Source organism: Cetorhinus maximus, chromosome 8 (genome assembly GCF_964194155.1).
Source record: "Cetorhinus maximus chromosome 8, sCetMax3.hap1.1, whole genome shotgun sequence".
NCBI lineage: Eukaryota > Metazoa > Chordata > Chondrichthyes > Lamniformes > Cetorhinidae > Cetorhinus > Cetorhinus maximus.
The window spans coordinates 52968319-52991524 of record NC_135886.1 but is presented as its reverse complement, the minus strand read 5'-3'; the positions used below and the strand labels follow the sequence as shown (position 1 = coordinate 52991524).

Genomic DNA, 23206 nt, shown 5'->3' with positions numbered 1-23206 from the left:
TCTCAGTCTGTTTATAATGTGTAGGTGGTTTGACAGGGACCAGTGTCAGAAAAAGTGTCCCTATCTGGAAGGGCAGGACTCAGAAAGGCCAGCTCCCTCAAACATGGATCTTTTCTACAACTGGGAGTGAGAGAACCAAATCCAGTAGGAAGCAGATTAATAACCAGGAGCCCAGGTCAGTTGCCAGGAGTCCACTGGGCGTAGTGCCACTACGAAGAGGAGTGTCTAATGAAGCTCAGGGAGGAGGTTGTCTCACACTCTGTGCCTCTGCCCTGTCTTCCCCTCCCCCTCCCCACATGAGGACAGCATAGATAATGTTGAAGTGTGGGAGGATCCCCTGAATCAGTCCCATGCCACAGAACTTGTTTTATAACATTGTGAGCCAGAGTTGAATGAGTCAGCTCTGGGCGGGATGGAAACAGGCTTTAGTAAGAGGTAAAGTCTTCAGACAGCAACTGCATTCTCCTCTCAGCCAAAGCCACCACCAATAGGCCCCATCCTTGAGCCCAGCCACACTTGAATGATGATGCCCTCTGCTGGGATCTTGCTACAGATATGTGCCAATGAAACTGGCAAGAATCTGTTCACCTCCCTTTGGTGACATTCCCTTTCCCTTGGGTAGGACTGAGCCAGTTTGGGCCTCAATTCAGGACCAAGTACCCATAAAGCATCAGCCAGGCTGCACCCTGGGTGCCAGAGAGAGGCTGTAAGACTGTTGTCCCATTCTCAGATCCACATTCTGGGGACAGAGAGAGGCTGTAAGACTGAATTTTGTTTCCTGCCTGATGAGATTCTACTTTGTCCAATCTGACCCGGGCATTACAGGGAACAGCACCATCTAATGGGCACAGAAGCTTCCATCTGTCATGCTTCACCCAAAGCTTTCCCATTAAATTGGTGACATGAAAGAAGATCAGAAGTAGAGCTGCTGTTAGCCTGAAAGATTGTGAACAGATGTTTGCTAAATTCTCTTCTGTAAATTTTTGCACTTGACAATTGTTCAAATACTCAATTATTTATCCTGGTTATGTTCTCGCTAATTCATCACCCTCCCCTTTCCAGATACCCTCACTCTCGCTCCCATCACTTCACTGCCCCCACTCCCACCTTTCACTGCCCCCACTCCCACCCTTCACTGCCCCCACTCCCACCCTTCACTGCCCCCACTCCCACTCTTCATTGCCCCCACTCCCACCCTTCACTGCCCCCACTCCCACTCTTCATTGCCCCCACTCCCACCCTTCACTGCTCCCACTCCCATCCCTTCACTGCCCCCACTCCCACCCTTCACTGCCCCCACTCCCACCCTTCACTGCCCCCACTCCCACCCTTCACTGCCCCCACTCCCATCCCTTCACTGCCCCCACTCCCTCCCTTCACTGCCCCCACTCCCTCCCTTCACTGCCCCCACTCCCACCCTTCACTGCCCCCACTCCCACCCTTCACTGCCCCCACTCCCACCCTTCACTGCCCCCACTCCCACCCTTCACTGCCCCCACTCCCACCCTTCACTGCACTCCTGTACAACACCCCCCTCACCCCAAGTACAGCCCCCCCCCCCCCCCCCCCCTCACCCCACATACGACACCCCCCTCACCCCATGTACAGCACCCCCCTCACCTCAGGTACAACCCCCCCCTCACCCCATGTACAGCACCCCCCCTCACCCCATGTACGACTCCCCCCCTCACCCCACGTACGGCCTCCCCCTCACCACGCAAGGCCTCCCTTGCCATTCACGGGCCAACCCCCCCCTCACTACCTACAGGCACCGCCCTTCACCACCTACGGGCATCCGCCCCACAACATGCAGGCGCCCCCCAAACAAGCATGGGCCCTAACCCCCTCCGCCTATGCATGCTTCCTCCTATCCATGTCCCCTCCCCAACCCACCACTTCCTCTATCTCTACTCGTGCCCCCTCTCCCCTACCTGTGTCTCACATATCCTATCCAGGCCCTTCGCACCCCCTACCCACGTGCATGCCCCACCCGACCTCTGTCTGCACCGTCCCCCACCTTCCAGTAAAGACCAGGTGAAGGACGGCATCTCATACTCTCCTCGGGGATCTCTACCGAGGCTAAATTTATAAACAATTGCTAACATGAACATACCGGATCCTCCCTGGATGTGCGCTGTCACTAAGCCCAAAGATGGGGTAATTCCCAATATTCCCAAGTGTATTCTGGCAATGGTTGGGATTGCAGTCGGTTACAGTTCAGGCTGGAGCTCATCCATCCGACATCCCAGTGCACACTGTCAACTGAGGAACAATGTCAGATAAAACTAACACATTAATTTCTCTCTCTCCCTCTAGATCCTGACCTGGGGCGGTTCTGTCAGACAACAAGCTCCCGTCCTTGTAAAGGTTCCCCTTCTTCCATTTACAGTGCTCTGGATGACCAGGGATGTCCCATTTTTGAGCCAGGCTCTACCCTCTGGCCTAAGGAAAAATGGGCTAATTCCCACATGGGGCAGAACGCCAGCATGAGTAAAAGTTCCAGGGATACCAAGGGAGAGGACAGCAGCAAGTCCTGGAAAGCCTCTGAGCGTATTGTGCTGATTGTTGATAACACACGGTTTGTAGTCGACCCTGTCATCTTTGCAGCTCACCCTGACACTCTGCTTGGCCGGTAGGTGCTTATCTCTCAGCGCTGCTCATCAAACCTCCTGCCTGAAAACAACCTGTACTGAACATTAAGATAAAAGCAAAATACCACGGATGCTGGAAATCTGAAATTAAAATAGTAAAATGCTGGAAAAACTTAGCAGGTCTGACAGCATCTGTGGAGAGAAAAAACAGGGTTAACGTTTCGAGTCTGTAAGACTCTTCTTCAGAGCTAAAGGGAAGGAGAAATGTGTTGAAATTTATACTGTTTAAGGGGGGTGGAGAAGGTGAAGCTGGATAGAAGGCCAGTGATAGGTGGGGATTATGGACAGATTGACAAAAATGTCATGGATACAGGACAAAGGGAGTGTTAATGATAGTGGTACTGGCTAATGGAGGTGCTGATGGTGGCATTAAGGTCAGAAAGCAGAATGTGATAATAGCAGGACAAAGGTAAGCACTCTGCAAAGAACCACATGAAGAAGTGACAGATGGCCTTTGTTGGGGGAGGGGGTGGTGGTTGGAGAAAAAGGATGGATAAGGGGATAAAAAAGAGATAAAACAATGAATAAATGAATAAAAATAAAAATAAGTAAATATAAAATTAAAATAAATTTTTTAAAAAGGATTAAAGAAGGGGGTGAAGAAAGAAGAGAGAGTTCATGGTCTGAAATTATTGAACTCAGTGTTAAGTCCGGAAGGCTGTAAAGTGCCTAATCGGAAGATGAGGTGCTGTTCCTCCAGTTTGCGTTGAGCTTCACTGGAACATTGCAGCAGGTCAAGGACGGACATGTGGGCATGAGAGCAGGGTGGAGTGTTGAAATGGCAAGTGACAGGGAGGTCTGGGTCATGCTTGCGGACAGACTGACAGTGTTCTGCAAAGCTGTCACCCAGTCTGCGTTTGGTCTCTCCAATGTAGGGGAGTCCACATTGGGAGCAGTGAATGCAGTAGACTAAATTGAAGGAGGTGCAAGTGAAGCGCTGCTTCACCTGAAAGGAGTGTTTGGGCCCTTGGACGGTGAGGAGGGAGGAGGTAAAGGGGTAGGTGTTGCGATTACATGGGAAGGTGCCGTGGGGAAGGGATGAGGTGTTGGGGGTGATGGAGGAGTGGACCAGGGTGTCCTGGAGGGAACGGTCCCTACGGAATGCCGACGGTGGGGGGGGTTAAGGGAAGATGTGTTTGGTGGTGGCATCATACTGGAGTTGGCAGAAATGGCAGAGGATGATCGTTTGAATGTGGAGGCTGGTGGGGTGAAAAGTGAGGACAAGGGGGACCCTATCATGGTTCTGGGAGGGAGAGGAAGGTGTAAGGGCAGAGGTGCGGGAGATGGGTCAGACACAGTTGAGGGCCCTGTCAACCACCGTGGGTGGAAAACCTTGGTTAAGGAAGAAGGAAGACATGTCAGAAGCGCTGTTTTGGAAAGTGGCATCATCAGAACAGATGCGACAGAGGCGAAGGAACTGAGAGATTGGGATGGAGTCCTTACAGGAAGCGGAGTGTGAGGAGCTGTAGTCGAGGTAGCTGTGGGAGTTGGTGGGCTTGTAATGAATATTGGTGGACAGTCTATCACCAGAAATGGAGACAGAGAGGTCAAGGAAGGGAAGGGAAGTGTTGGAGATGGGCCATGTGAAGATGATGGAGGGGTGGAAATTTGAAGCAAAATTGATAAATTTTTCCAGGTCCAGACGAGAGCATGAAGCAGCACCGAAACAGTCATCAATGTACCGAGAAAGAATTGTGGGAGGGGGCCTGAGTAGGACTGGAACAAGGAATGTTCCACATACCCCATAAAGAGACAGGCATAACTGGGACCCATGTGGGTACCCATAGCTACATGTTTTATTTGGAGGAAGTGAGACAAGTTTAAAAATTGTTCAGTGAGAGAACAAGTTCAGCCAGACGGAGGAGAGTAGTGGTGGATGGGGATTGTTCTGGCCTCTGTTCAAGGATGAAGCAGAGAGCCCTCAGACCATCCCGGTGGGGGATGGAGGTGTAGAGGGATTGGACGTCCATGGAGAAGGGGAGGCGGTTAGGGCCAGGGAACTGGAAATTGTTGATATGACGTAGGGCATCAAAGGAGTCACAGATGTAGGTGGGAAGGGACTGGACAAGGGGAGAAAGACCGGAATCAAGATAGGAAGAAATGAGTTCTGTGGGGCAGGAACAGGCTGACATGATCGGTCTGCCGGGACAGTCCTGTTTGTAGATTTTGGGGAGGATGTAGAAGTGGGCTGTCCGAGGTTGGGAGACTATGAGGTTGGAAGCTATGGAGGGAAACTAGTGCACTGAACAGTAACAGGTTTCTAACTGACAGGGAGTCACTATGTGGCTTAGTTGTTCAATCCTAGCTGAATGTGTAAAAATTGAGCTTCACAAACCCAAAGCTTCCTAATCCAGTCTTGATCTGTGTTGTGTTGTGTTGTGTTGTACAGACCTGAGGTCACAGGGAGTGGTAAATCATTCTGCTGAGGGAAGGAAGCTAGAAGAACAAGAATCAATGTCAGTGAGGCGCATTGACGGTGGTTGGCATTGTGAGGGGGTGAGGTGGGTGCCAGAGGTTGGACACTCAGAGTGGAGCCTCATTCTTGCTGTAAAGAATTTTGCATTTTCTCCCCCAGAATGTTCACCTCAGGCCGAGAAAATAACGTCACAAAGGCAAACAAGAAAGGCGAGTATGAGATTGCTGAGGGCATTACTTCCACTGTCTTCCGTGCAGTCCTGGTGAGTTCATTCTTCATAAAAGTTGTGTTCAGTTCCTGCAAACATTGACGTTTCACATCATCCACCCAACCTGAAATGATTAAACTACATTCGGAAAACTGACTGAAGTGCTTAGGCTGAGTGCAGGCACAGGAGAAAGCGTGGTACAGACTGAGAGAGAGTTACACAGAGAGTATGTATGGGCTGAGTGAGATTTACACAGTGTAGGTACAGACTGATAGAGACTTACACAGAGAGTATGTACGGACTGAGCGATATTTAGACTGAGTAGGTACAGACTGAGGGAGAGTTACACAGAGTGTGGTACAGACTGAGGGAGAGTTACACAATGTACGTACAGACTGAGGGAGAGTTACACAATGTACGTACAGATTGAGGGAGAGTTACACAGTAAGTACAGGCTGAGGGAGAGTTACACAGAGTGTGGTACATACTGAGGGAGAGTTACACAGAGCAGGTACATACTGAGGAGAGTTATACAGAGCAGGTACAGACTGAGGGAGAGTTACACAGAGCAGGTACAGACTGAGGTAGAGTTACACAGAGCAGGCACAGTTTGAGGGAGAGTTACACAGAGTAGGTACAGATTGAGGGAGAGGTACATGGAGGGGAGGTACAGACTGAGGGAGAGTTACACAGAGGAGGTACAGACTGAGGGAGAGTTACACAGAGCAGGCACAGTTTGAGGTAGAGTTACACAGAACAGGCACAGTTTGAGGGAGAGTTACACAGAACAGGCACAGTTTGAGGGAGAGTTACACAGAGCAGGTACAGTTTGAGGGAGAGTTACACAGAGCAGGCACAGTTTGAGGGAGAGTTACACAGAGCAGGTACAGACTGAGGGAGAGTTACACAGAGCAGGTACAGACTGAGGGAGAGTTACACAGAGTGTGGTACATACTGATGGAGAGTTATACAGAGCAGGTATATACTGAGGAGAGTTATACAGAGCAGGTACAGACTGAGGGAGAGTTATACAGAGCAGGTACAGACTGAGGGAGAGTTATACAGAGCAGGTACAGACTGAGGGAGAGTTATATAGAGCAGGTACAGACTGAGGGAGAGTTACACGGAGCAGGTACAGACTGAGGGAGAGTTACACAGAGCAGGTACAGACTGAGGTAGAGTTACACAGAGCAGGCACAGTTTGAGGGAGAGTTACACAGAGTAGGTACAGACTGAGGGAGAGGTACATGGAGGGGAGGTACAGACTGAGGGAGAGTTACACAGAGGAGGTACAGACTGAGGGAGAGTTACACAGAGCAGGTACAGACTGAGGGAGAGTTACACAGAGCAGGCACAGTTTGAGGGAGAGTTACACAGAGTAGGTACAGAGTGAGGGAGAGTTACACAGAGCAGGTACAGACTGAGGGAGAGGTACATGGAGGGGAGGTACAGACTGAGGGAGAGTTACACAGAGAGTAGGGACAGACTGAACATGCGAACAAGGAGCAGGAGTAGGCCATTCAGCCCCTCAAGCCTGCTCCGCCATTTAAAAAGATCATGGCTGATCGAAGAGTAACCTGAAATCTGCGTCCCACCTATTCCCAATAACCTATCACCCCCTTGCTTACCAAGAATTTATCCACCTCTGCCTTAAAAATATTCAAAGGCTCTGCTTCCACTGCCTTTTCAGGAAGAGAGTTCCAAAGACTCTAGGCCCTCTGAGTGAAAAAAATTCGCCTCATCTCTGTATTAAATGGGCGACCCCTTATTTTTAAACAGTGATCCCTAGTTCTAGATTTTTTCTCCCACAAGAGGAAACATCCTCTCCACATCCACCCTGTGAAAACCCCTCAGTGTCTCATATGTTTCAATCAAGTCGCCTCTTACTGTCCAAAACTCCAGCGGATACAAACCTAGCCTGTCCAACCTTTCCTCATAAGACAACCGGCCCATTCCTGGTATTAGTCTGGTAAACCTTCTCTGAACTGCCTCCAACGCATTTACCTCCTTCCTTAAGTAAGGTGACTAGTACTGTACACAGTACTCCAGATGTGGTCCCACCAATGCCCTGTATAACTGAAGCATAATCTCTCTCCTTTTGTATTCAATTCCCCTCGCATTAATGATAACATTCTATTAGCTTCCCTAATTATTTGCTGTACCTGCATACTAGCCTTTTGTGATTCTTGCAGTAGGAAGCCCAGATCCCTCTGCACCTCAGAGCTCTGCAATCTCGCACCATTTAAATAATATGTTTCTCTTTTATTCTCCCTGTCAAAATGGACAATTTCACATTTTCCCACATTATACTCCATTTGCCAGATCTTTATCCACTCACTTCACCTGTCTATGTCTTTTTGGAGCTTCCTTATGTCCTCTTCACAATTTACTTTCCTACCTATCTTTGTGTCAACAGCAAAATTTGGCAACCATCCCATCCATCCCTTCAACCAAGCCATTTATATAAATTGTAAACAATTCAGGTCCCAGCGCTGATCCCTGTGGCACACCACTTGTCACATCCTGCCAACCTGAAAAAGACTCATTTATGCCTACTCACTGCTTCCTGTTAGCCAGTCAATCTTCTATCCGTGCCAATATGTTACCCCCTATACCATGAGCTTTTAATTTCCAGACTTTTGATGTGGCACTTTATCAAATGTCTTCTGGAAATCTAAGTTCAGTACATCTACCAGTTCCCCTTTATCCACAGCACATGTTACTTCCTCAAAGAACTCCAATAAGTTGGTTAAACACGATTTCCCTTTCACAAAACCATGTTGACTCTGCCTGGTGACCTTGAGCTTATGCAAGTGCCCTACTATAACCTCTTTAATAACAGCTTCCCGCTTTCTGTCTCCCTCCTTTTTTGAATAATGGAGTTACATTTGCTATCTTCCAATCTAATGGGACCTTTCCCGAATCTAGGGAGTTTTGGAAAATTAAAACCAACGCATCAACTATTTCACTAGACACTTCTTTTAAGATCCTAGGATGAAGTCCATCAGGACCCGGGCTCTTTTCAGCCCGCAGCTCCAACAATTTACTCAGTACCACTTCTCTGGTGACTGTCATTTTCCTGACTTCTTTCCCCACTTCCATTTCCTGGTTTATAGCTGCTTTTGGGATGTTACTTGTATCCTCTGTAGTGAAAACTGATGCAAAATACCTGTTCGATTCATCTGACATCTCCCTGTTTTCCATTATCAATTCCCCAGATTCACTTCCTATAGGACCAACACCCACTTCGTTAACTCTTCTTTTATAAATATTTATAAAAACTCTTACTATCTGTTTTTATATTTCTGGTTAGCTTTCTTTCATACTCTAACTTTTCCCTCCTTATTAGTCTTTTAGTCATTCTTTGCTGTTTCTTATATTCTGTCCAATCTTCTGACCTTCCACCTGTCTGCACAATTATATACTTGTTCATTAAGTTTGATACTATCTTTAACCTTTCTAGTTAACCATGGATGGTGTGTCTGACCCTTGGACTTTCTCTTGCTCATTGGAATGTATCTATTCTGTGTACTTTGAAATATTCCCTTAAATATTGACCACTGCATCTCTATTGACCTATCCCTTAACTTACTTTGCCAAATCACTTCAGCCAGCTCAGCTTTCATGACCTCATAATTGCCCTTATTTAAGTTTAAAATCATAGTGTTGGACCCACTCCTCTCTCCCTCAAACTGAATGTAAAATTCAATCATATTGTGGTTGCTGCTACCTTGGGGCGCCTTCACTATGAGGTCATTAATTACTCCCATCTCATTGCACATTGGGGGAGAGTTACACAGAGAGTAGGTAAAGATTGAGGAGAATTACAGAGAGTGTGGTACAGACTGAGGGAGAGTTACACAGAGTAGGTACAAACTGAACGAGAATTACACAGAGTAGGTACAGACTGAGGGAGAGTTACACAGAGCAGGTACAGACTGAGGGGGAGTTAGACAGAGCAGGTGTAGACTGAGGGAGAGTTACGTAGAGAGTATGTACAGACAGAGGGATAGTTACACAGAGTAGGTACAGACTGAGGGGGAGTTACATAGAGTGTGGTACAGACTGAGGGAGAGTTACACAGAGCAGGTACAGACTGAGGGGGAGTTACATAGAGTGTGGTACAGACTGAGGGAGAGTTAGACAGAGCAGGTGTAGACTGAGGGAGAGTTACATAGAGAGTATGTACAGACAGAGGGATAGTTACACAGAGTAGGTACAGACTGAGGGAGAGTTAGAGCAAGTACAGGCTGAGGGAGAGTTACACAGACTATGTACAAACCAAAGGGGAATTACACAGTGAGTGTGGTGCAGACTGAGGGAGAGTTACAGAGAGTAGGTACCGGCTGAGAGAGATTAAACCAGAGTGTGGTAGAGACTGAGAGAGCATTACACATAGAGCGTGGTAGAGACTGAGGGAGAGTTACACATTGTTCTAATTCTTAGTGTGAGAGTGATTCTTCAGCTTATCCTTTGACATTATCTACCTTGATAGGTTGTTATGTTACCGGGTTAGTAATCCACCTACCTGCACTAATGACCTTGAGACATGAGTTCAAATCCCAGCATAGCTGGAAAATTTAACTTCAGTTAGAGAAATCAGAAATAAGAAACTAGTATTGTTAATGTGTAATATTTGTATCAGTGTGTTTTGTTCATGTGTATTGCTGTATCAGTGTGTGTATCGTTAATGTGTAGGACTGTATCAGTGTGTGTCGTTAATGTGTACCGCTGTATCAGTGTATGTCGTTAATGTGTATCGCTGTATCACTGCATGTATGTTATTGTGCATTGCTGTATCATTGTGTTTCGTTAATGAGTATTGCTGTCTCAGTGTGTATGTTGTAAATGTCTATCGCTGTATTGGTGTGCGTATTGTTCATGTGTTTCGCTGTATCAGTGTGTGTAATGTTAATGTGTATCGCTGTATAAGTGTGTGTGTTGTTAATGTGTATAGCTGTATCAGTGTGTGTGTCATTCATATGTATCGCTGTATCAGTGTGTGTGTATCATTAATATGTATCACTGTATCAGTGTGTGTGTTGTTAATGTGTATAGCTGCATCAATGTGTGTAAATTGTTAATGCGTATCGCTGTATCAATGTGTGTGTTGTTAATGTGTATAGCTGTATCAGTGTGTTGCTGTTAATATGTATCGCTGTATCAGTGTGTGTGTCATTAATGTTTATCGCTGTATCACTGTGTATCATTAATGTGTATCGCTGTATCTGTGTGTGTATCGTTGCATCAGTACATGTCATTAATGCGTATTGCTGTGTCAATGTGTGTGGTGTTAATGTGCATCACTGTATCGGTGTGTGTGCTGTTAATGTGCATCGCTGTATCAGTGGGTGTATCGTTAATGGGTATAGCTATATCTGTGTGTATCATTAATGTGTATCGCTGTATGAGTGTGTGAATATCGTTAATGTGTATAGCTGTATCAGCGTGTGTATATTGTTGATGTGTATCGCTGTATCTCTGTGTGTCGTTAATGTGTATTGCTATATCAGTAAGTGTGTTGCTAATGTGTATCGCTGTAATAATGTGTGAATATCATTAATGTGTATCGCTGTATCAGTGTGTGTGTTGTTAATATGTATCGCTGTATCAGTGTGTGTCGTTACTGTGTATTGCTGTATCAGTGTGCATCATTAATGTGTATCGTTGTATCAGTGTGTGTGTCGTTAATGTGTATCGCTGTATCAGAGTGTGTATGTACTGATAATGTGTGTCGTTAATGTGTATCACTGTATCAGCATGTGTGTTGTTAATGTGTATTTCTGTAATAATGTGTGAATACCATTTAATGTGTATCGCTGTATCAGTGTGTGTCGTTAATGTGTATCGCTGTATCAGAGTGTGTATGTAATGTTAATATGTATCGTTGATGTGTATCAGTGTATCAGTGTGTTTGTTGTTAATGTGTATCGCTGTATCAAAGTGTGTTTTTGTGTATCACTGTATCAGTGTGTGAATCGCTAATGTGTATTGTATCAGTGTGTCGTTAATGTGTATCGCTATATCAGTATGTGTGTTGTTAATGTGTATCGCTGTACCAGTGTATGTGTTGTTAATGTGTATCGCTGTATCAGTGTGTGTTTTTAATATGTATCACCGTATCAGCATGTGTGCTGTTAATGTGTATTGCTGTATCTGTGTGTGTATCATTAATGTGTATTGCTGTATCAGTGTGTGTGTGTGTATTGTTAATGTGTATTATTAATGTGTTTCACTGTATAAGCATGTGTGTTGTTAATGTGTATTGCTATATTAATGTGTTGTTAATGTGTATCGCTGTATCAGAATGTGTTGTTAATGTGTATCACTGTATCAGAGTGCGTGTTGTTAATGTGCATCACTGTATCAGTGTGTCACTAATATGTATCACTGTATCAGTGTGTACAGCTAATGTGTACCGCTGTATTAGTGTGAGTCATTAATGTGTATCGCTCTATTAGTGTGTATCACTATTAATGTGTATCACTGTATCAGTGTGTGTGTTGTCAATATGCATTGCTATATAAGTGTGTGTATCGTTAATCATTAATTTAACTACCAGAATGTCATTAAAAGACCATCTGTCATTTTAGAAGGAGATCTTCCCTTCTATCCCGTTCTGGTCTAGATGTGGCTTCAGACTAGGACAATGCAGTTAGCTCATAGCTGCTGTCTGAAATGTCCTAGCAGGCCACTCAGCTGTATTAAACCAATACAAAAGAGTGCACTAAGTATAAACTCAGAGACCATCCAGCATTGACTTGGTACCAGACCCTGTCCAATCAACCATACAACGTTCTCCTCATGAAAATCTGTGGATTTTGTGCCAAAATTGGGAGTGCTGTCCTATAAATTCATCAGACAACAGCCTGACATAGTCATTATCTCAGAATCATATCTTTCAGCCAATGCCAAATTTCATCAAGCATTGCAGGCTATCTACAAGCAGACTACAAATGAGTCTATAAGACAATGTTTGCCTCATACCCTATCATCATTTTATGTATTACAATTGTATATTTGTGAATTGAAAGTGAAGATAGAAATGACACATATTCTCACTTATCCAATACAGAAAATCAAATACTACTAACAACTAATTCTAAATTGGTAATGATAAAGACAGAGACATACTAAAGTTGTAACAACACAACTACTTTATGAAACTGAGATATACCATGGTTCCGAATTAAAATTAATTGAAAAGATGGACAATGAAGACTTAATTCTGACTGAAACTATGTGTAAAAGGCAATGGGCAGAATTTTACATTTGGCGAGCGGGGGTGTGCCCGACATGCTGGAACATAAAATGACACGTGATGACATTGGTTGTGCGTCCCAACGTCATCGCGAACTCGTGCGATATTTCGTTCAGCGGGCACGCGCTGGGAGTCGGCTGCGTGCCCGCCGATAATTGATAGGCCTATTAAGGCCATTAACCAGATAATTAACATGAATTTACGGTGCCCGTCCAACCGACCGACTGGTGGGCAGGTGAAAAGGCCAAGCGGCCTTTACATTTTTTAGGAAAAATCATCCACCAGCGGGATGAGGTTTGTTAAAACTAATACTAATGAAATAAAAACTTTATTTTGAAAATAAAAACATGTCCCATCTCATGTGCTACAGTCACATGAGGAGACGTGTTTCATTAAATTTTTAATGTCCTTATCTATTTTTTTGAAAAGCGCTTCAATCTCCCTGAGGCAGCTCCTTGCCTCAGGGAGATTGAAGTGCTCTTTCGCGCACATGCACGCTAGACCCGACTCTCCCTCCACCCTCCGCCTGCATACAGCTCGTGATCCACGCAGGGTGGGCCTTGATTGGCTCGCCTGCGTGACATCGTAGTGCGGAGCGGATCGCGGCGGCGGTCAGCTCCCCACCCGCTCCCGCCAAGCCCGCCCGATGACTGGAAAATCCTGGCCTATGCTACAATTATTGATCAAAACAAATCAGTGCTGTAATTTATAATGAAACAAAATTATAAAATCATGCAGTTCTGTGGTCAATGTCGTACATTCCTTCATCACAATCCCTGGGTTTGTCCTGTCTCAGCGGCAGGAAAGACCAAAGTGGCAGCCCAGTAATAATCAGGCAGGAGGGAGTGGCCCTGGGAGTCCTCAACATTGAATCTCAACCCCATGAAGTCTCATGCATCTGGTCAAACATGGGCAACGAAACCTCCTGATTACCACCCACTGCCATCCCCCTCACCCCAAGCTGATGAACCAGTGCTCCTCCATGACCAACACCAATTGGAGGGTGGCTCGGTAACATCACAACTAGCCACATTCTGAAGGACATAGCTGCAGACTGCACTCGTAGCAGGTGATGGGAGAATCGACGTGAGGACCTACTCGACCTCTTCCCCACCATTCTACCCACCGCAGGTGCAGCACTTCAAGCAGTGTTGGTAGGAGTGACCACCACGTCATCCTTGTGGAGACAAAGTCCTACTTCACACTGAAAAATTCTCCATTGTGTTGTGTGGCACACGCACTCTGCTCAATGGGATAGATTCAGATCAGAGCTAGCCGCTCAACCCTGGGCATCCACGAGGCACTGTGGGCCATCAGCAGCAGCAGAATTGTTTTCCACCACAATATGTAACCTCATAGCCCAGCATATCCCTCACTCTATTATTACCATCAAGCCAGGGGCCAATCCAGATTCAATGACAAGTGTAGGAGAGCATGTCAGGAGCATGATGTGTTAAACAGCAGAGGCAGCACACTATAGATAGAGCAAATAAATCCCACAAATCCCACAACTAACATAAGATTAAGATCTGCACTCCTGCCACATCCAATCGTGAATGTCGGTTGACTGTTGACAACTAAGGGGAGGAGGAGGCTCCCTAAACATCATCTTCCTCAATGACGGGGGAGCCCAGCACATCAGTGCAAAATGGGGGACTGAAGTGTTTGCATCTACCTTCAGCCAGAAGTACCGAGTGGATGATCCAACTCGGTCTCCTCTGGAGATCCCCAGCATCACAGATGCCAGTCTTCAGCCAATTCGATTCACTCCGTGTGATATCAAGAAACAGCTGAAGGCACTGGATACTGCAAAAGCTATGGGCCCTGGCAATATTCCAGCAATAGTACTGAAGACTTGTGCTCCAGAACTTGCTGTGTCCCTAGCCAAGCTGTTCCAGTGCAGATACAACACTGGCATCTGCCTGACAATGTGGAAAATTGCCCAGGAATGTCCTGTACACAAAAAGCAGAACAAATCCAACCCGGCCAATTACCGTCCCATCGGTCTACTCTCGATCATCAGCAAAGTGATGGAAGGTGTTGTTGACAGTGCTATCAAGCGGCAATTGCTCAGCAATAACCTGCTCACTGACGCCCAGTTTGTGTTCCGCAGGGTCACTCAGCTCCTGACCTCATTACAACCTTGGTTCAAACATGGACAAAAGAGCTGAACTCCCAAGGTGAGGTGAGAGTGACTGCCCTTGACATCAAGACAGTATTTGATTCCAAGTTTGGCATCAAGGAACCATAGCAAAACTGGAGTCAATAGGAACCAGGGGGAAAACCCTCTATACCTAGTACAAAGGAATATGGTTGTGGTTGTTGGAGAACAATCATCTCAGTTCCAGGACATCACCGCAGGAGTTCCTCAAGGTAGTGCCTAGGCCCAACCATCTTCAGCTGCTTCATCAATGACCTTCCTTCCATCATAAGGTCAGAAGTTACACCATTGTTTTAAAAGGGAAAAATGGATAGACTAAGTAATTACAGGTCAGTCAGTCTAAGCTCAATGGTGGGAATATTATCAGAAAAATTCTGAGGGACAAGATAAATCTAGAAAGACAGACTAATCAAAGACAGTCACAATGGATTTGTTAGGAACGATAAGGGTTGTGCATTTGATGTAGTCTTTTAGCAATCTTAGCAAGGGTTTTTATAAGCTCCCACGTGGCAGACTGGTCATGAAAGTAAAAGCCCATGGGATCCAATTAGGCAAAGTGGCAAATTGAATCCAAAATTGGCTCAGAAGCAGTTTGTACTCAGGCTTCAACTTTTTACGATTTACATCAATGACTTAGATGAGGGGAGTGAAGATATGGTAGTTAAATTTGCAGATGACACAAAGATAGGTAGGAAAATATATTGTGAAGAGGGCATGAGGAGGTTGCAGATGGATATGGATAAGTAAAGTGAGTGGGTAAAGATCTGGCAAATGGAGCTTAATGTGGGAAAATGTGAAGTTGTTCACTCTGGCATGAAGAACAAAAAAGCAGAGTATTACTTAAATGGAGAACGACTGCAGAATTCTGAGGTGCAGAGGGATCTAGGTGTTCTAGTACATGAGTCACAAAAAGTTAGTATGCAGATATAGCAAGTAATTAAGAAGGCTAATGGAATGCTATCCTTTATTACGAGAGGAATTGAACATAAAAGTAAGGATGTTATGCTTCAGTTATACAGGGCATTGGTGAGACTGTGTCTCGAATACTGTGTGCAGTTTTGGTCTCCTTATTTAAGGAAGGATGTAAATGCATTGGAGGTGGTTCAAAGGAGGTTTACTAGATTGATACTTGGAATGAGTGGGTTGTCTTATGAGGAAAGGTTGGACAGACTGGGCTTGTTTCCACTGGAGTTTGGAAGACTGAGGGGTGATTTGATTGAAGTATACGAGATCCTGAATGTCCTTGACAAGATGGACGTTGAAAGGATGTTTCCTCTTGTGGGTGAGTCCAGAACTAGGGGGCACTGTTTTAAAATTAAGGGTCACCCTTTTAGGACAGAAATGAGGAGAAATTTTTTCTCTCAGAGGGCTGTGCGACCTTGGAATTCTCTGCCTGACAAGGTGGTGGAGGCAGGGTCATTGAATATTTTTAAGGCAGAGGTAGATAGATTCTTGTTAGGCAAGGGAATCAAAGGTTATCGGGGTTAGATGGGAATGTGGAACTCAAAACACAAGCAGATCAGCCATGATCTTATTGAATGGAAGAGCAGGCTCCAGGGGCCGAATGGTCTACTCCTGTTCCTATTTCTTATGTTCTAAGCAAAGGCTAATGATCTAAGGGTGCTTTTTGAGACTGGAAGGCTGTTTCCAGTGGAGTTCCACAGGGCTCAGTATTAGGTCCCTTGCTTTTTGTGGTATATATCAATGATTTGGACTTGAATTTATGGGGTATGATTAAGAAGTTTGCAGACAATACAAAAATTGGCTGTGGTTGATAATGAAGAAGAAAGCTGTAGACTACAAGAAGGTACCAATGGACTAGTCAGGTGAGTGGAGTAGTGGCAGATGGAGTTCAATCTGGAAAAGTGTGAGGTAATGCATTTGGTGAAGGCTAACAAGGCAAGGGATTACACAATAAATTGTAGGATACTGAGAGGTATAGGGAGTGCATGCCCACAGATCCCGGAAAGTGGCCGGACAGATGGATAAGATGAGCAGGAAGGCACCTGGGATACTCACCTTTATGAACCGAGGGATAGAATATAAGAGCCGGAAGGTTATGCTGGAACTGTATAAAACATTAGTTAGGCCATAGCTGGGCTATTTTATTCTGTTCTGGTCATTTCATGATAGGAAAGATGTGACTGCACTGGAGAGGATACAGTGAAGGTTTACAAGAATGTGTCTGGACTGGAGAATTTGAGTTATGAGGAAAGATTGGTTAGGCTGGGATTGTTTTCTTTGGAACAGAGGAGGCTGAAAGGAGAGCTAATTGAAGTGTATAGAATTAAGAGGGGTCTCGATAGAGTGGGTAGAGGGAACCATGTTCACTTTGGTTGAAGGGTCCATAACCAGGGGGCAGAGATTTAAGGTAAGAGATAGGAGATTTAGAGAGGCAATATTTTGACCCAGAGGGTGGAGGTCTTATGTCTCAGTGGGTAACAGCCCTGTCTCTGAGCCAGCAGGTCTGGTTTAAGTCTCACTCCAGGGCTTGTTGGCCACAGTGTTAATGATGTGGTTCAAACAAGTTGATAATCAATCTGCTAATCCTTCCAACCTTCCCCGAAGGGGTAAAACTATTTTTCCAACTATTTCCCAAAGGAATAAAAAAAGTGTGAAGATACAAACCCAGAGGGGTGATGGGGATCTGCTGCTCACTGAAAGGGAGATAGTAGCAGAAACCTTCAGAACATTAAAACATTTCTTGGATATGCCGTAATCCAGAAGGCTATGGACCAGAGCCGGAAAGTAGGATTAAGCTGGATGGCTACTTGTCAACTGGTGTAGACATAATGGACTGAATGGCCTTCTTCCATACTGTAAATTTCTATGATTCTGTGAGAAGTGGGGGTGTTTGCTGACAATTGCACAGTATTCAGATCCCTTCGCAGCTCCTCATATAATGAAATAGTCAATCCTTGCATACATCAAATCCTGGACAACATTCAGGCTGGGGACTAAGTGGCAAGTTGCATTTGTGCCACACAAGTGCCAGATAATGACTGTCTCCAACAAGTGAGAATCTAACTATCTCCCCTTGACATTCAACAGCATTACCATCGCTGAACGGGATAGATTTTAATCAAATCATGCTCATTGAACTCATCAATATCAGTAATGTTTTCTGACTGACCTTGTGTCATTCCAGGATTACTACACCACCGGAATCATTCAGTGTCCTGACGGAATTTCAGTCCAAGAACTCAGGGATGCATGCGACTATCTGTGCATCAACTTCAATCACAATACAATCCGCTGCAGAGACCTCAGTAAGTCCGCCGTCTGGGATTGTTTCTGGTTCTTTAACACCGGACAGTTCAACATTAGGGGTCGTGTGTGCTTGTTGCAGTCCAGGTGCTGCATAACCACATCAGGGAAGATCGGAGTGTGTTACAGGAAAGTGAGGCTTCCAACTTGTACCAGGCTTTTGTACAACATGTGGCAGCTTTATTACAATGCCAAACGTGTTCTGGGTAGGGAACATGAATCTTCAGATATATTAATGCAGCTTTAAAGGACTGACTAAAGCACGTGCGAGTCTAGATTTCCAATTTCAGTTCATTAGAACAAATAGGTCTCAACATCATAAAATCTGTTGCCTGTTCACATCTCAGGCAGGGGTTTCCCACCTGTAAACTTGCGAGTGTGATATATATGTCATCATGGTTACTGGGCAGCAAACTATCATCTGTAAATCACCAGTGCAGCTTCTAGATCAGCTTTAAGTTTTTTAAAATTTGCTTGTGAGATAGTGATGTTGCTGTAAGGCCAGCGTTTATTGCCCCTCCTTAGTTACCCTTGTGAGCTGCAGCCCATGTGATGTAGGTACACCCACCGTGCTATTAGGTAAGGAATTCCAAAATTTTGACCCAGTGACAGTGAAGGAACGGCGATATTGGCCTGTAACTTCCACACTCATCAGCATCGGATTTAGGAGGTACCCCAAAGATGCGCTGGGGAGTCCCTCTGGGAAGTGCCCAGGTAGGGGTTTGCATGGCAATTGCCCAGAAGTGCGAACTTCCTCTGGACAATTGCCCTGGGGACCATCCAAAAATGCAATTTAAGTTGCAAACTTCGGATGGTTCCTCCCGGGTTATACTAATAGCTACCCAGGAAAAGTTAGAATTAAAACCTCTTCTAATATCTTAATAACTATTGTGCAGACCCAGGCTGACTCCACGGGACTCTCCCACACCCCTGAACCACCCCCCGCTGCCCCCACGGGACACCCCCACCCGCCCCCCACCCCAGATCCCCCCCAATCTCCGACACCCCTGACCTCTGACCCCCAAACTCGGACCCCCTTCCCGACTTTGGACCCCCTTCTCGACCTTGGAACCCCCAACAACCTCGGACCACCCCTGACCTCCAACATGCCCCCCTACCTCGGACATCCCACTCCCCAATCTTGGAGCCACCCCCCAACCTCGCCCCCCAGCCCCAACCTTGGATACCAACCCCACCCCGACCTCCCTCCTCCAACCTCGGGCCCCGCCCCCAGACCTCGGACCCCCCCCGGGATGGTGTGTGGCTTCAAGGGGAACTTACGGGTGGTGGTGTTCCCATCCATCTTCAGCTCTTGTCCTTCTAGGAGTAGAGGTCATGGGTTTGGAAGGTTGTTTCTAAGAAGCTTCAGGTTTTCTGGTACTTGTGATTCATGTATGTATGTGTACCTATATAAGCACATACATACATACAAATTTATGAATTAGGAGCAGGAGTAGGCCATTTGGCCCCTCGAGCCTGCTCTGCCATTTGATAAGATCATGGCTTTGTTGATTGTGGTCTCAAGTTTACTTTCCTGTCTAGCCCCTTATACCTGTTGACCCCTTGTCAATCAAGAATCTATCCAACTCAACCTTAAAAGTATTCAATGACTCTGCTTCCCCTGCTCTCTGGGGAAGAGAATTCCACAGACTAACAACCCTCTGAGAGGAAAAAATTCTCCTCATCTATTTTAAATGGGAGACTGCTTATTTTTAAACTGTCTCTCCTCGTTCTAGTCTCACCCTTAAGGGGAAACATCTTTTTAGCATCTACCCTGTCAAGACCCCTCAGGATCCTACATGTTTCAATAAGATCATTTCTCATTCTTCTAAACTCCAATGAGTACAGGCCCAGCCTGTCCAACCTTTCCTCATAAAATAATCCTCCCATCCCAGGAATCAGTTGAGTGAACCTTCTCTGAACTGCTTCTAATGCATTTATATCCTTTCGTAAATAAGGAGACCAAAACTGTACACAATACTCCAGATGTGGTCTCACCAAGCTCCTGTACAGCTGCAGTAAAACATCCCTACTTTTATATTCCATTCCCCTCGCAATAAACACCAACATTCCATTTGCCTTCCTAATCACTTGCTGTACCTGCATACTAACTTTTTGTGATTCATGTACCAGGACACCCAGATCCCTCTGTACCACTGGGTTCTGCAATCTCTCTCCATTCAAATAATATTCTGCTTTTCTATTCTTCCTGCCATAGTGGACAAGTTCACATTTTCCCATATTATATTTTCTCATCTGCCAAATTTTTGCCCACTCACTTAACCTGTCTATTATCCCTTTGCAAATTCCTTGTGTCCCCCTCATAACTTACTGTCCTCCCTATCTTCGTGTCATCAGCAAATTTAGCAACCTTATATTCAGTCCCTTCATCCAAGTCATTTATATAGATTGTAAAGAGTTGTGGCCCCAGCATTGATCCCTGTGGCACTCCACTAGTTACAGCTTGTCAACCCAAAAATGACCCATTTATGCCTGCTCTTTTTCCTGTTAGCTAACCAATTTGCTACCCATGCTGATTTGTTACCTCTACACCATGAGCTCTTATTTTGTGCAGTAACTTTGATGAGGCACCATGTCAAACACCTTTTGGAGATACTTTTAATAGATTGACAGGTTGTAACATGGTCTAGGTGTCTGCTCACTGTTACCTTCTCAGTGTTTACTCCTCTGACATCTCTTCCAGGTGCTCTGTTACATGAGTTATCAAACAATGGGGCACGGAGGCAGTTTGAGAGGAACCTGGAGGAGCTGGTGTTGCCCCTGATGGTGTCCAACGCCCGGAAGGGCGAACGGGAGTGCCATGTCGTGGTACTGGCGCACGAAGACACGGTGGACTGGGATGAACAGCATCCGCCCCAGATGGGGGAGGAATATTCTCAAAGTAAGAACTGAGTATAGCTGAGCATTTCAAGGGATTTCCCTTAACTGCATGATACTCAGTGCGTGTCATATTTGGTGCATGTCATACTCGGTGCGTGGGTTACTCGGTGCATGGGTTACACGGTGCGTGGGTTACTCGGTGCGTGTCATACTTGGTGCGTGTTATACTCGGTGCGTGTCATACTCTGTGCGTGGGTTACTCGGTGCGTGTGTTACTCGGTGCGTGTGTTATTCAGTGCATGTCATACTCGGTGCGTGTCATACTCGGTGCGTGTGTTACTCGGTGCGTGTCATACTCGGTGCGTGTCATACTCGGTGCGTGTCATACTCGGTGCGTGTGTTACTCGGTGCGTGTGTTACTCGGTGCGTGTGTTATTCAGTGCATGTCATACTCGGTGCGTGTGTTACTCGGTGTGTGTGTTACTCGGTGTGTGTTATTCGATGCGTGTGTTACTCGGTGCGTAGGTTACTCGGTGCGTGGGTTACTCGGTGCATGTGTTATTCAGTGCATGTCATACTCAGTGTGTGTGTTACTCGGTGTGTGTTATTCGATGCGTGTGTTACTCGGTGCGTGGGTTACTCGGTGCGTGGGTTACTCGGTGCGTGGGTTACTCGGTGCATGTGTTATTCAGTGCATGTCATACTCGGTGCGTGTGTTACTCGGTGCATGTGTTATTCAGTGCATGTCATACTCGGTGCGTGTGTTACTCGGTGCGTGTGTTACTCGGTGCGTGTGTTACTCGGTGCGCGTGTTACTCGGTGCGCGTGTTACTCGGTGCGCGTGTTACTCGGTGCGCGTGTTATTCGATGCATGTTATTCGGTGCGTGTGTTACTCGGTGCGTGTGTTACTCGGTGCGTGTCTTATTCGGTGCGTGTCTTATTCAATGCATGTCATACTCGGTGCGCGTGTTACTCAGTACATGTGTTATTCGATGCATGTTATTCGGTGCGTGTCATACTCGGTGCGTGTGTTACTCAGTGCGTGTATTACTCGGTGCGTGTCATATTCAGTGCGTGTCATACTCGGTGCGTGTGTTACTCAGTGCATGTGTTATTCAGTGCGTGTGTTATTTGATGCGTGTGTTATTCGGTGCATGTCATAGTCGGTGCGTGTGTTACTCAGTGCATGTGTTACTTGGTGCATGTGTTATTCGGTGCATGTCATACTCGGTGTGCGTGATACTCAGTGCATGAGTCAATTAGAAACAGTGGGCACTTTATCTGGATGAATTTAACATTCTGAAAATCATAGAATAAGTTTACAGTTTAGAAACAGAACAATCCACCCAACTGGTCCACGTTGGCATTTATGCTGCAAGCCCCCCCACCCCATCCTTAATTTCACCCTATCAACATATCCTTCTATTCCTTTCTCGCTTGTGTACTTATCTAGCTTCACCTTAAATGCATCCATGCTATTTGCCTCACCCTCTCCTTATAATAGTGAGTTCCACATTCTAATCGCTCTCTGGAAAAATTTCCTGTTGGGTTTATTGTTATATTTATGGCTCCCGGTTTTGCCCTCCCCACAAGTGGAGCCATCTTCTCTATGTTTATCCTATCAAACCCTTTCAGCATCTTAACATCCTCCATCAGGTCACTCTTCAGTCTTCTCTTCTCTGGAGAATAACCCCAGCCTATTCAGTATTTCCTGATAGTTGTACCTTCTCAGTTATGATATCATTCTCATAAATCTTCTTTACACCTTCTCCAGTGCTTCTAACTCCTTCTGAGAGAGACCAGAATTTTGTACAGCGCTCCAAGTGTCCAACTAGGTTTGACACAAGTATAACTTTGGAGCTATTTTAAATCCATTCCTCCAGTAATGAACCTCAGGACTTTGCATTTTTATCACCTTATTAACCTGAATTGCTACTTTTAGTGATCTGTCAATCCTAGATCCTTTTGCTCCTGTAACCTATTTACTTTTAATTGCCAAGGAATGTTTTTTTTAATTCACTCATGGGATGTGGTCATCAATGGCTGGGCCAGCATTTATTGCCCAACCCTAATTGCCCTTGAGAGGGTGGCAGTGAGCTGCCTTCTTGAACCACTGCAATCCATGTGGTGTAGGTACACCCACAGTGCTGTTAGGGAGGGAGTTCCAGGATTTTGACCCAGCAACAGTGAAGGAACGGTGATATATTTCCAAGTCAGGATGGTGAGTGACTTGGAGGGGAACTTGCAGGTGGTGGTGTTCCCACCTATCTGCTGCCCGTGTCCTTCTAGATGGTAATGGTCGTGGGTTTGAAAGGTGCTGTCTAAGGAGCCTCGGTGAGTTGCCTCCTCATTGTTCCTATCAAAATGCACCTCACGTTTATCTAGATTGGATTTCATTTG

General features: G+C 45.7%; 1 protein-coding gene across 10 annotated transcripts in view; it reads left to right on the top strand.

Moving 5' to 3' along the window:
* Window positions 1–23206, top strand: part of LOC144683635 (BTB/POZ domain-containing protein KCTD20-like) — a 71593-nt gene that overhangs the window by 39596 nt on the left and 8791 nt on the right. For 5 of the 10 annotated variants that reach the window (XM_078546864.1, XM_078546863.1, XM_078546860.1 and 2 more), the window contains 4 exons: window positions 2317–2632; window positions 5227–5329; window positions 17846–17966; window positions 20669–20866. In XM_078546864.1, coding sequence (XP_078402990.1) covers window positions 2469–2632; window positions 5227–5329; window positions 17846–17966; window positions 20669–20866 — 586 coding nt within the window. In that variant the 5' untranslated portion in view covers window positions 2317–2468. Of the gene's footprint in view, window positions 1–420; window positions 436–2316; window positions 2633–5226; window positions 5330–17845; window positions 17967–20668; window positions 20867–23206 lie in introns of those variants that run through there. The other 5 variants (XM_078546868.1, XM_078546869.1, XM_078546867.1 and 2 more) reach the window with 3 other exon arrangements.